This window comes from Mchenga conophoros, linkage group LG5 (assembly GCF_057382185.1).
Source record: "Mchenga conophoros isolate Kocher_MC1m ecotype Shallow Benthic linkage group LG5, M_conophoros_male_GT1.1, whole genome shotgun sequence".
Lineage (NCBI taxonomy): Eukaryota > Metazoa > Chordata > Actinopteri > Cichliformes > Cichlidae > Mchenga > Mchenga conophoros.
Genome location: NC_140530.1, coordinates 20,009,072 through 20,021,746, shown reverse-complemented (window position 1 = coordinate 20,021,746; position 12,675 = coordinate 20,009,072). Strand labels below are relative to the sequence as shown.

Genomic DNA, 12,675 nt, shown 5'->3' with positions numbered 1-12,675 from the left:
TCAGCCTTTTGTTTACTGCTGTGTGCCAACATACCAAACTAAGGTGTTGAACATAAAAAATTATCCTCCTGCTGAACATCTGCATTATTGTTGTGAGAGAGAGGCTATCAAGAAGCCATTCTTAAGGAAGGAAGACGGAGAAAAAGCTGAGCTATGCCACATTACACAAGAACTGGACTAAAAATCAATGGCAAAGGGTCTTAAGGAATGATAAATCCACAAAAAAATCATTTAAAAAGAAAGACTGTCATCAGTATAGAGAGGTACAACAGTGTCTATAGCCGTATGTAAAACACGGTGGAGGCTCTGTCATGATTTGAGGCTACCTGATGGTGTTGGGGGATTATGAAAACTAGAAAGTACCATCAGATTTTGATCCACCGTGCAATACCATCTGGAAAAAGTCTGATTGGCAACAGCTTAATTTTTCAGCATGGTTATGATCCCAAACACACTGCCAATGCAGTACAAACCTATCTGGATAGAAAAACACCAGTGGAACGCCATCAGTCACAGATTGGCCTCCCCAGAGCCTGGACCTTCACATTATTGAAGCATTGTGGGATCATCATGACAGAGAACAGAACAAAAGACAGCCAAAATCCAAAGAAGAGCTTTGTATGTCCATCAAGAACCCCGGAGAACTATTCCTGAAAATTACCTAAAGAGAATTTACAATAAGAGAGGTCAGGCTGTGCTGAAGAGTAAAGGTGGTCAAATCAAATATTGACCTTTAAGCTCTGTTCTTGCTTTATACACTATATCTCCATGCATGTTTGCATTTTTCAATAAATCGCTGCACCTTTTTTCCATTTTTGTAGCAAAGCAAAGAAATAAGGGCCAGTGAAGACTTGCAAACCGCTGTAAGCAGTCAGGCTACCTCTATGCCTATACAGCGTATAAACCTACCTATAAATGGCAGAGCTGTTATTTTCATTTAGCTCTGATGTTAGTGGCCATCTGAACTGTGGTCTTGTGTCTGTAGTTAAATTCAGAACTTCAGCATAACGTTATCATTCTCTCACATTGTGGTAGATGGTAGTTTTAGACTTGTTGTGGTTAACTATTATTCTATTGCTCCAGAGACAACTATTTTTAAAAACAGATATACTGGTCGTTTGCTAAGCAATTCACATTTTAAACATGTGTATAACAAGGATTTCACACAAGACATATAAGAATGTGGGATTTTAGAATTGTTTGTGGATCAGAAAGTCTTAAATATAGCCTGACCTTTTTTATTAGTGCTTTTGACTGAGAGGTGAGCGAGGCTTGAGCTGCAGCGGCTTCTGATCACAACAGCTTAAGTGATGTTTGAAGCTGAAGGCAAGTTGAGTAAAGAGTATTGGCATGCAGCACTGCCTCTTTGATCTATTTGTGTGTGCGTATGTGTGTGTCTGGCCACCCCACCCCCTGCTCTCATGCTTGTTCTTTGTTCAGCATTAGTCAGCAACTCTCCTGAGACTTTCTCCTTTGTGTAGTATTTCCCACTCTTAGCTTTGAATCCATAATCAGGGCAGGCACGTAAGCCAAAACGCAGGTAAAACAGAGAATCATATCTCCTCTCGGTGACAACAACTATCTGTGACATTCATCTGTGTTGTTGGCTCTTTTGGTGCTTTTCTTACTTGGTAAGACCAAAGGCTGGTTTCCTGATGCAAGTTATTCTCCTGCTGGCCTTAGTATTGGGAGTGAAGTGCTGTGTTTTTGCAGTTTGTCTCCTGTGGCAATGCGTCAGGTTTAATTTAAGAAATTAAAATATAGTTCTTACACGCGCTGCAATGACAGTGTCCTTATAGTTGAAATAAAACATGAACAAAGCTGCTTTTCAACTTTGTCTTGTGCTCTCTTCTGTAACACTCAGACACACCTCTAATGGGTTTTCAAAATAAAAGTACACTTGCAGGTTTTCTGGCTCATAGATGATTCCTGTTCAACACACAGTGAACTCTGACTGACCCTACTGGCCTTTTGAAATCCACCTTTCAAATCAAATCAAACTCTCCAGTTCAATTACTATTGAAGCAACCAAGAAATGTTAGAAAACATAATATGTGCTTCAGTTTGTATTTTTACAGCCCACATACACAAGTAATAAAGTTGATATAAAGGAAACGTGCCTGTTTGAGGGATTTGCCACAGAAAAAAGAGCTATGAGATACAGCTTACACGGTGCTGTCTGTCTCGTGGTATGACTAATCATGCTGTGTCCACTTTGATTCGTTTTTTCATGCTTACTTTCTTGTTTGTTTCTTTCAGAAGTGGAACAGATTGAGGCCATTGCCAAATTTGACTATGTGGGACGCAGTCCCAGGGAGCTGTCCTTCAAGAAGGGAGCCTCCCTGCTTCTGTATCACAGAGCATCTGAAGACTGGTGGGAAGGCCGTCACAATGGCGTGGATGGCCTCATCCCTCATCAGTACATCGTAGTACAAGACCTGTACGTGCCAACAGACTGAGCTTTAGTAGTTCTTTATCTTGTGTTAAGTACTGTAAGCCCTTTGTATTTGTTGTAGTCTGCATCCATAGCTTATTCTTAGTGCACCTGAATCTGCTCTTTCAGAGATGATGCGTTCTCAGATAACCTCAGCCAGAAAGCAGATAGTGAAGCCAGCAGTGGACCGTTGCTGGAAGATAAGGGTTCATCCAAAAACGATGTCCCATCACCATGCGAGCAATCACCGGATTACAACTTTGGAGGAGTCATGGGGAGGTACATTTAAAAATAAACACCTTTCATTTTTCAAGTGTTTGTAATGTTGAGACATTTTCTTGACAGTTGATATGATCTGATCCATGTCTGCAGGGTCAGGTTGCGATCTGATGGAGCAGCAATCCCACGTCGCCGAACAGACACCCAGAGCCCAACAAGAGTGCCTGACACTCCACCACGGGCTGCAGCCTGTCCTAGCAGCCCTCACAAGGTATCCATCAGCAAAGGCCGCATGGAGAGCCCAGAAAAAAGGCGCCTTGGTACCTTTGGCAGTGCAGGAAGCATAAACTATCCAGATAGGAAGGGCTATCCTGAGGGCCACCCACTAAGGCCAGTGCCAGGGACCACTCGCCACAGCAGCCTGGGGGACCACAAATCACTAGACACTGAGGCTCTGGCAGAGGTAAGACTAAAATAAACAGTTTTAAATTTTAATTCACAGAGTATGTCTCTTGTCTCAAACATTAATAGGGTACAAGTGAGAACAGTTGACAGGGAAGCTTGTCTGAGAGCAGGAGATGTGACTGTATAGAGTATAAAACATGGACGTAACTACCTGGTTAGAAAAAATGAAGCCAATGCCAAAGTGCATTAAACCTGTGTCTGTCTGACAGCCACCAGATGGCGATAGCTTAGATTGCAAAAAGACGTTTGCTATTATAGAAGTCTACAAGAAAAAGGCTTTCTGTCCTAACCTATGTGAACACTTTTCTTCTGAATTTACGAGTTCAGTCACTCACTTTGGCTCATGTTGGGAAAAAAATCTTCATTATGCCATCTTTCCAAATGGAGGATTATTTGTGGTATGAAACCACAAGCTAAGGAGTTGTTAATCACAAGTTGTTAGCCAACTAGCATGCGGTTTCACAGTCAGACCCACTAATCCTCATCATATCTAGTTTTTGCTAGCAAGATGGCGACGGCGGAAAAGCTTGATACTTCCTGATAGGTACTGATACTTCACAATGGATGACATCACTGTAGCCAACATCCATGTTTGATATTGTTGCACTCAGGTAGACCTGTATCTCTGAAACCGAAGCTAGAGCACACTGCTGGCCTTGATCCAGGTTCTCTTCATTTGCTAACCAGTGCATAAATAAGCTTGCTTTAGAATTCAGGAAGGGTCAGTTTTTCAAAGGGTTTGGAATAACTAATAAAGTTAGGATTAGTATTAGGGTCTATGGGCAAATGTACAGATGTGCTGATGTATATACATGTACCAATATACAGATGATCTGTATTGCTATACAGAGGGGCAGATATACAGATGTACTGTGAACAAATATACAGATGTGCTACGTATATACAACACAGCTAATTTGCAAAATCCGAAGAGATGCTGGGCCTCGCATGATGCACGCGCCACCATCTTGAGTTTTTTTTCTACCCAGTATGAATATAAACAGGACAATAACAGTGGTATGTTTAAGCCATTTTATGGAAATATAAATATATTCGACATGATAACTAAGCTTTTTGTAAACCGTGTTAAACAAAACTTTTTTAGGTAACGCAGTGGAGTCCTGGCTTTTATTTCTGATTTCTCTGCTTTTTTCGTTTCTTCAGGACATAGAGAAGACTATGAATACGGCACTTCATGAGCTGCGGGAGCTGGAGCGCCAAAACACCGTTAAACAGGCTCCCGATGTTGTCTTGGACACACTGGAGCCAATGAAGAATCCGGTTAGCTCAGAGCCCGGGAGTCCACTGCACACCATTATGATCCGTGATCCAGATGCTGCCATGCGGCGCAGTAGCAGCTCAACATCTGAGATGATGACCACCTTTAAACCGGCTCTCTCTGCCCGGCTGGCTGGAGCACAGTTACGCCCCCCGCCCATGAGACCAGTCCGACCTCCTCCAACGCAGCACCGCTCAAGCAGCTCCAGCTCTTCAGGGGTCGGCAGTCCAGCTGTGACTCCCACTGAGAAGATGTTTCCGAGTAACAATGCATCTGCGGGTTCCAATGTGAATATTTCCGGTGATGGCGGAGATAAGTCTGGTACCATGTAGCAAAGGTGGAAGCTTGTAGGCAAGAGGCCTGTGAAGCTTTCCAAGTGGGAGAAAAGCTTATGGAAACAGATGTTGATGTGTGCAAACCAGATACGGATATACTCCTGTCTGTTTTTTGCTTGACTTAATTCGTATATAAAGGATGCCACTAAAGCTTCTAAAGTATGTTACCATGGTAATAAAGCAGTGGCAGAAGCTGTAGAGGTGTGATAAAGCTCAGCTCTCTTTGAAACTTGATTTAACTAGACTAAATGTGTATAGGAATACGTGTATTTCAGTTATACCTCAGTTTTAACAAAAGTCTGTGGCCATGTTCTTGTTTCAGAGATGCAATGAATGCAAGTAAAGCAATACTTGTGTGAAATTTGGTTTTCTGCCCATCACATATCCAGTCCAGCCAATCTTTCAGTCCCTCCTCTTATGTGAAAACGCCTCACGTCGGCAGTTGTTCAGGCGTAAAAATATGTCCGTTTGTCCATTTTGGGCAAAGGCCTTATGGCTGTAAATACAAAGTTACTTGAAATAAACATCCTTTCTGTTTGTATTATAATACATTGGATCTTCAGCAACATAACAGTGAAATTTATTCCTGCATGCACAGATTGGGGAAAATAAGGGAAAGTTGCATCACTGAAAGGAGACTTGCAATGAAATGATCTGTGAACAAGCTTGCTAATTCTAAGAAATCCATATGACTTTAAACTCTGATCCACAAGAATGAAAAACTAAAATCAGGATTCAGATGCCCACATATTAAAAAAAAATAATGCCTTGCCACCATACATTGACTTTTCGTGTGGGTTTCGCTGCAAAAGATGGAGCATCTTGGCATGAAGATGATCTGTGAAGTCTTAGAAATTATTAATCAGTACTAGAGTAAAATAAGTCAGCCTCTACCATCACGCATGGTTGAACAGCGGACAGACGTAACACGGCTGTTTCCATATTTTATTTTGTTTTTCTAGTTGCTGTGTATGGAATGCAGAAGAATAATGCACCAACTAATGTAGGAATCCTGTGGTAAACTTGTACATAATATATAGCTAGTAATTTGTAAGTGTTATTTGTGTACAGGTTAATATGAAATGTCGTAAAGGGTTGATATGAATGGCACTTGTAAGGATTCTGAACCACCTTTTTATCATTTCCGGTAAAGTTCAAACATTTTGACTGAAAAAAAAGAAAAGAAAACAAAGAGTTCAGATCATCATTCACCATAGTACTGTTCAAATGGTACTCATGTGAACTATAGACCACTAATTGCTGCTGGAAACAACACAAAGTATGTTATTGACATATCTTTCAGTCTCTTCTCAGTTCGCAAAAGGTTTTCAGGTTCAAGTCATATTTGGGTGATTTTTAGTATTATGAAAGAAACAGTGAAACTTCTGATGGTTCCTCTTTCACACTGAAAATGCTGTGCTCACCCAGAAAAGCTGGAGAACTAGATGTGTTAACGTGCAGTCATCAGAACGGCCTCCTTCTTTCTGCCTTTTACATGATAGATTGTCTATGGTTACCGATACACTCAGATTGTAGACTCGTACTCTTAGTTGGAAGAACTCTAAAGAAGAACATTTAAGTATTTATATCTACTGTACCTCTTGTCATCCTGACAGCTGTAATCTAAAGACCCTGTAATCCGCATCCCAAAGAGCCTGCTCTGTTCTGCATGTCTTGCGCTGTAATGTGGGACTCGACGGTATGTGGTGCCTTGGCTTGGTGAAACGCACAACTTAATTAAAAATTGGACTAAGTAACTGCCCTTAGTATTTACGTGGGTTGAGAGTGATGAATTAAGATACTCATAACTGTTGCTAGATCAGAAGTGAACAAGAACTAACAACGCCTGATTGAACAAAAGCAAAATAACAAAAATGCATCGAATCTAACAAAAATTATTCGCATTGAAATCACAGTTTCCCTGTCAAATGCAGACACCTGATGTAAAATGAAAATACTCGCTTGTTGTTGGTGTATTGTTTGCTTTTCGACTATCAAATTATTTACCTATATACAAAAGTACAGGGTGGAAGGATTAGTAAGAACAGAGAGCTAGTACAGCCAGAATAAAGTTGATATAGCATTTAAACGTACACAGTGCTGTCACCCCCTCTGCTGGTTCCTGCTGGTATTGCATAAGCAAGCGGAGGCTATTGCTCTCGATGGGCATTATGATCCAGAATCATCGCAATGGTTTAATGAATCCTTCTAGTTTTAACATCTTATTAACCTGGTTATTAGTTTTGCACCAGTTGATCTACAGTATATGAAGTTAATGTTACAAAACGCTTCTGTTATTAAAATATGAAGAAAGCACACAATTCAATTTAAAAGGGGGGAAATAAATTACATTTAGGTAGATTATTATTTTTTGTTTTGTTTTTATTTATAGAATATAAGTGGAGCAGAAGATTTGAGTGCCTTTTGTGCACAACATCAATTTTTATTGAACTTTTACTTTTTTACTTTTTTAACTGTGATATGTGGTTAGTTGTCATGTTTATTATAAACTGATGTTGCCTTCTTTTAATCTTTATTTTCTCTTGCTACTCAGTAGTCAGGCCAACATAAGTGTTATATTGTGTATAAAATCATTGAACTGCTCGTCTGTGCTTGGGTGAGACCTGAAGATCAGGAGCTATAAGAACTACTGTATACGTAATTTACTGGCAGAGCTCGGTAGAATCATCTCCTTTACTTTTTGGGGGTTTCCCTGTGAACTGCCTGTGCTGTGGTTGAGCCTTTAATTCTTGCCATTTTGCTCCTTCCCTTTCAAAAAAACATCGCTGCCAGATGGACTCATATGGACCCTCTACATGAGAGGTTATAAAGGCACTTGGTGCACTCTCATCAGTCCCTACATGTGATGTTACAGTGCCATTTTCTTTTCTGGAATGTGTGCTTAAATGGGTTACACTGATAGTCTGGTGACAAGAGAAGACAGCAAGCTATTAATCAAGAAGAAAATCCCAGTATGAGAACAGAATATGGCCCCATCGGAGGACCGGAGTGTGAGTTGCTGTCACGCTGTTTACTTTCTCTTTAATTGTTTGTCTGGTGATGCTGTTTGTTGGTGAGTGTCTGGTGGGTTGAAACCTGTGATGTAACGTACATCATGCCACTGACTGGATGTTGAAAACTCCTGCATCCAAATAAAAACCATTATTGCTCTGTCATCCAGACTTTCTGAGTCACTGGTTTTGATGCTTGAAAAGAAAAACAAAACAAAACAAAGAACGTAATCAGAGAGATGTTTGTCTTCTGTCTTGAAATAGCCATACATCTTTAATGGGAAACCTTGTCAAGGCTAAACATTACTGTAAGTGTAATATTGAGGTACATACAACTTCTCAAAAAAACTCAGAAAATATGATCTAGTGTTACACATTAAACTATTCAGCAATTTAAAAAAAAAAAAAAAAACGACCTCCAGCTTGAAGTTTCTATTCAATTCGGAGCCACAATGTTACAGTATGCATAAACCATGGGGTTTTTTTCGGCACACCTGTTTAAGTTTACAGCACAGATGTCTAATCAGCCAATCACATGGCAGCAAATCAGTGCATTTAAACATATAGAGTCCAGATGACCTGCTGAAGTTCAAACTGAGCATCAGAATAGGGGAGAAAGCAGATTTGAACACGGTGTGGTTGTTGGTGCTAGATGAGCTGGTCTGAGTAAGTAGGAAACTGATGATCTGCTGGGATTTTCCCACACAACCATCTATAGGGTTTACAGAGAATGTGCCGAAAAGGAGAAAATATCCAGTAAGCATCACTTCACCTGATAAAAAAATGTCTTGTTGATGTCAGATGGCATCAACTCTGTAATGCTATCATGTCAATATGAACCAAAATCTTTGAGAAAAGTTTCTAGGACCTCGTTAAATGTGCACCACAAATAATAAAAGCAGATCTGAAGGAGAACAGGGGTCCTACCCTGTCATAACAGGATATAACTAATGATGTGGCACTGAGTATATAATGGACAGCATGGAACTGTACTACGGCATGTTAAAGTAAAATCATTATGTTTAGAGACACTGCTTAGGTATTTTTATCAAGTACAATTTTGATTGCCGTGTGTGCACAGTGAAGAATGTTTTATTGTTATTATTATTATTATTAATTCTGCAAAATCATCAGAATCAGAATACTTTATTAATCCCGAAGGAAATTAGGGTTACAGCAGGCAGCACGCTAATGGCGCATGCGCACTTACAAAGCAACCTTCTGACCTTCTGACCAACTTTACACAAACATCACATCACAAAAGCATGATAAATTAAAGTAAACAAAAAAGTATTTTAGCAACATGTTAGGCCAGCTTGTTTCTGAAACTCTGCTGGAGGTATGAACACCATTCTCCCAAAACATATTCCAGCATTTGGTGTTTTGATGAGTGCATTGGAGAACTCTTAAAAACATGTCGGTCCAAAATCTCTCGTGACTGTGAAAGTCATTGCATGTAATTATCTAATTTTTGTGATTTACTCAGACTGTTAGAAGATCTGTAATACTCCAGGGTTTGGGGCATTGTGATTGTGGATGAGACCACACCCATCAGGATTGAAATGCGTAATTAAATAATCAAAGTGATGATTCAAATCATCACTTTGATTTGAATCACCAGACGGTGATCGTTCTTTCTAGAGACAAGTGAACCTCTGCCATGCCAGAAACATTAGAACACAACCCTCCTGTCACCCATTTATATATAAAAACTCCCTGAACTCTAATCACATTTGTTCTCCATGAATGAGGGACAGATGACAAATACTGCAGATGGATGATCTTTGTTTTCACAGTTCAACAGCAATGCAGGGGGTTTATGTAAAATTAAAAAATGATGCCGCCCGTTAACCAGATTTCGTAGTTCATTCAATGGCCACGCGATGGAGACTCTGCCGCACAGAAAGTGTCATAAGCTTTACATGTTAAGTAAGCAGTCAGCAAGCAGCAATGGTGCAATGCGTCTCCTATGCAGCTAGCGGCAGTATGCAGCTCAAAATAAACTTAAGGCACCGACAAATGCAAAACACTGGGCGCGAATAACGTTACAGGTGTATCAATTCTTGTGAAGGGCATGGCTGCAGGAAACAAGTCCGTTTCTGAGTTACTCAGAGAACTTGCTAACCGCTTAGATTGAACGTCTTCACCTCAGTCTGAGTATTGCAGCAGTGTACTGGAGATGAAGTGGTCCCTGGTCCAAGTTCTCATCACAACCGCACAGGGTTAACGTTAGCAAATGCTAACGCTATCACAGCTAGCTCCACTCCACGAAACGCTGTTCAGGGTAAGTAACGATATGTTATTATTGCTTGGTTAGTCTGTCTGTCTGCCAAATATGAGCTTTTTAAACAGTTTAGTCACAGATTTTTTTTTAATACTGTTTTTTATCATAGCAAAGAATTCTATAAATTAGGTAAGAGAAAATAATTGTCTTCTGGGTTAATGTCTGTATTACTATTTACATTGTTGTAGGTAATAGTTATTCATGACTGTTTTAAAGTGGCTTATCTTCTGTGCTAATATGGAAGACAAGTAATCTATGTGAAAGAAAAGAAAGCAATTTTAGTTCAACGTAGTGATTTTGTAAGTGGGTATAATTTGAAAACGCTTTTACTAGTACAGTGGATGTTCTTTAAATATTTAACATTTAAAGTGTGTGTCACTTTACAGACTCCAACTTCAGTTTTGGTTTGGTCTCACCGTTGTAGGTCATAACACAAACAAGTCGTCAAGTCAAGCAGCTGAGGAAAGGGCTTAAGGAAACCATGGTATGGCCGCTTCTGACAGAAAGATCAGACATCATTCCTCTTTTCTTACCAAGGGAATCAGAGACTGCTCCCTGTTGTGAGGTAAGGTCAGGTCACATCTTTTAACATCTGAATAGTAGTAGAGCTGGGCGATATGAGATTTTTTCATATCACGATATATATATATATTTTTTATAAAAGGACAAGAGCGGTGAGGTCTATCACAATAGTTTAATTTTTCTATTGAGAAAAAGTTATTTCGCAATACATATCGTTATCGTTCTATCGCCCAGTTTTACACTATAGTATAATTTTGTTTTGTTATTTGCTCCATGCAATACATAAGTGGTGGCATTATCAGTTGCACTAGAATTGTATGTAGACTACTTTTAGCTTTGTTAACATAAAAATATCTATAAAAGCTACAACAGCAATTTGAGTGGGGCAAAAATGTCTGGTGCCCTGTATGTAAGTGGTCATCTTTTATGGTATTTCTCTATAAAAGATTCAAAATAATGAATATAGGATGTCATTATAGTTTAAAACAATCTTCTGTTGCAGCATCTTGTGCACAACAAAAAGCCCTCATCAAGTTTTGGACAGGATGGGAAGTCTTGCCGAGAAATGACTGTGGAAGTGGTCAACAGCAATCTTCCAAAGTCTTCCACCGGTTTTGAAGTACTACGTCTTCCTGCACACTACTGTACCTATGAGTCATTTCTAATGGACATTCAGGTGTGTCTCAACTCTACTGACTCAGGTTTTGGTCTGGTTTACGATTGATTCCATAACCACATGGTAAAATTAGACCATTTCTTCTTTCTTGCATCACATTACTGTACTCAGTGTTCAAAGAAACGGACAATCTAGTGAGTTCTAGTTCTTTTTAATACACTTGACAGTGAAAAATACACACTACAGGTGTGCATTTATGGCTTTTTTAATATAAACTGATGAAGAGTTCAGATATCAAAATCAGTTGTTCACTGTACATTATAAATTACACAATATGTTTTGTTTATACTCGCTACTGATACAAAAAAAATTTCTAGAAAAAATTATTTGAATTAAGATGTTACACTACTGTACTGTGTTCATTGTATTAAATCTGCTCAGAGTTGACATGTACTGTATATCCAACCAAGAAATGAATATCATTAAAGTGACAGCTGTATAAAACAAATCCTGTTTTATAGCCACTCACTGTTTTGTTGAAAATGAAATTGGTTATGCTGTTTTGAGTCAGTATTAGCTACAAAGCTGTAGAAATTTAAAAAAAAAAAAAAATCCTCCTGACATAGAAACTGATTAAATGTAATAATGTCTTTCTACAAGTGATTCTGAAGTATTGGTAGCACAGCAGGGTCTTGTTCATTCAGTGCATCTGGGAGCTGAATCTCAGGAATGGTGATCTCATTTGATGGGCGGCGATTATGTTGTCCTGTCCAGTCCACACCATAATCCTCATCAACCTGAAAGAGCATGCACATGTTTTAAATCTAAACTGAAGAGGTGTTTCCTGCAGCTGTTCCTAGATGGACTTATTGAGTCTGCCAGGGCCTATGTGAGTTGCTTAGGCATTGGCTACCAACTAATTATTCATTCACCCATTCTAGGTCAGGATTGGTTCTCTTCAGGTATAACAAATTTAACTTTGTTTAAAGTATTGCCATCTATACCTGACAGGTGGGATAAAAAAAGAATGGCTTGGGAGACACACAGCAAATCTCAAAGTTTTCCAATTAATGCTGAAAGAACCAAGGATGTAAATGTATTCTTGTTTTAGCTTTGCCGAAGACACCAGAGAAAGTATGATATCTATAATGCTGCTGAAATAGACAAAACCATTTCAATAAACTCGCTATTTAACATCAACCTTGTTATGCGTTATCAGAGAACAATCAACTGCAAACAGCAATGAAACATTCAACTATGTACTATTTAAAGCACTAATGACCCTGCTGTCTAACAAGATGTGATAAGTAAGTAGACTGTGGAAAGCTGGTGGGTCTACTCTCTGTGTAAAAGGTTCCTACAGGCTCCACTGACCCCAGTCTCCGAGTTAACACACTAACAGCTAACACTGCTAAACGTGTCTCAACGCCGAGATGGCGCCGATAGCTTTAGCCGTAGCTGCCCCACTTAGTTTAGACAGTAACAAAAAAAAGTAAGCGATAATAATTCA

General features: G+C 39.4%; 1 protein-coding gene and 1 long non-coding RNA gene across 3 annotated transcripts in view; both read left to right on the top strand.

Annotated features, from left to right (window-relative positions):
* srgap3 (SLIT-ROBO Rho GTPase activating protein 3) overlaps positions 1–7,908 on the top strand; it is a 57,935-nt gene extending 50,027 nt beyond the window's left edge. For both annotated transcript variants that reach the window (XM_085273999.1, XM_085273997.1), the window contains exons 19-22: positions 2,260–2,440; positions 2,564–2,713; positions 2,807–3,116; positions 4,283–7,908. In XM_085273999.1, the coding sequence (XP_085130125.1) occupies positions 2,260–2,440; positions 2,564–2,713; positions 2,807–3,116; positions 4,283–4,729 (1,088 nt within the window). In that variant the 3' untranslated portion in view covers positions 4,730–7,908. The remainder of the gene's footprint in view (positions 1–2,259; positions 2,441–2,563; positions 2,714–2,806; positions 3,117–4,282) is intronic.
* A 1,850-nt stretch (positions 7,909–9,758) lies between these two features.
* LOC146574387 (uncharacterized) lies at positions 9,759–11,670 on the top strand. The gene is made up of 3 exons (XR_014892568.1): positions 9,759–10,027; positions 10,452–10,592; positions 11,052–11,670. It is a non-coding gene; the product is annotated as an uncharacterized LOC146574387 (long non-coding RNA).
* Positions 11,671–12,675: the final 1,005 nt, after the last annotated feature.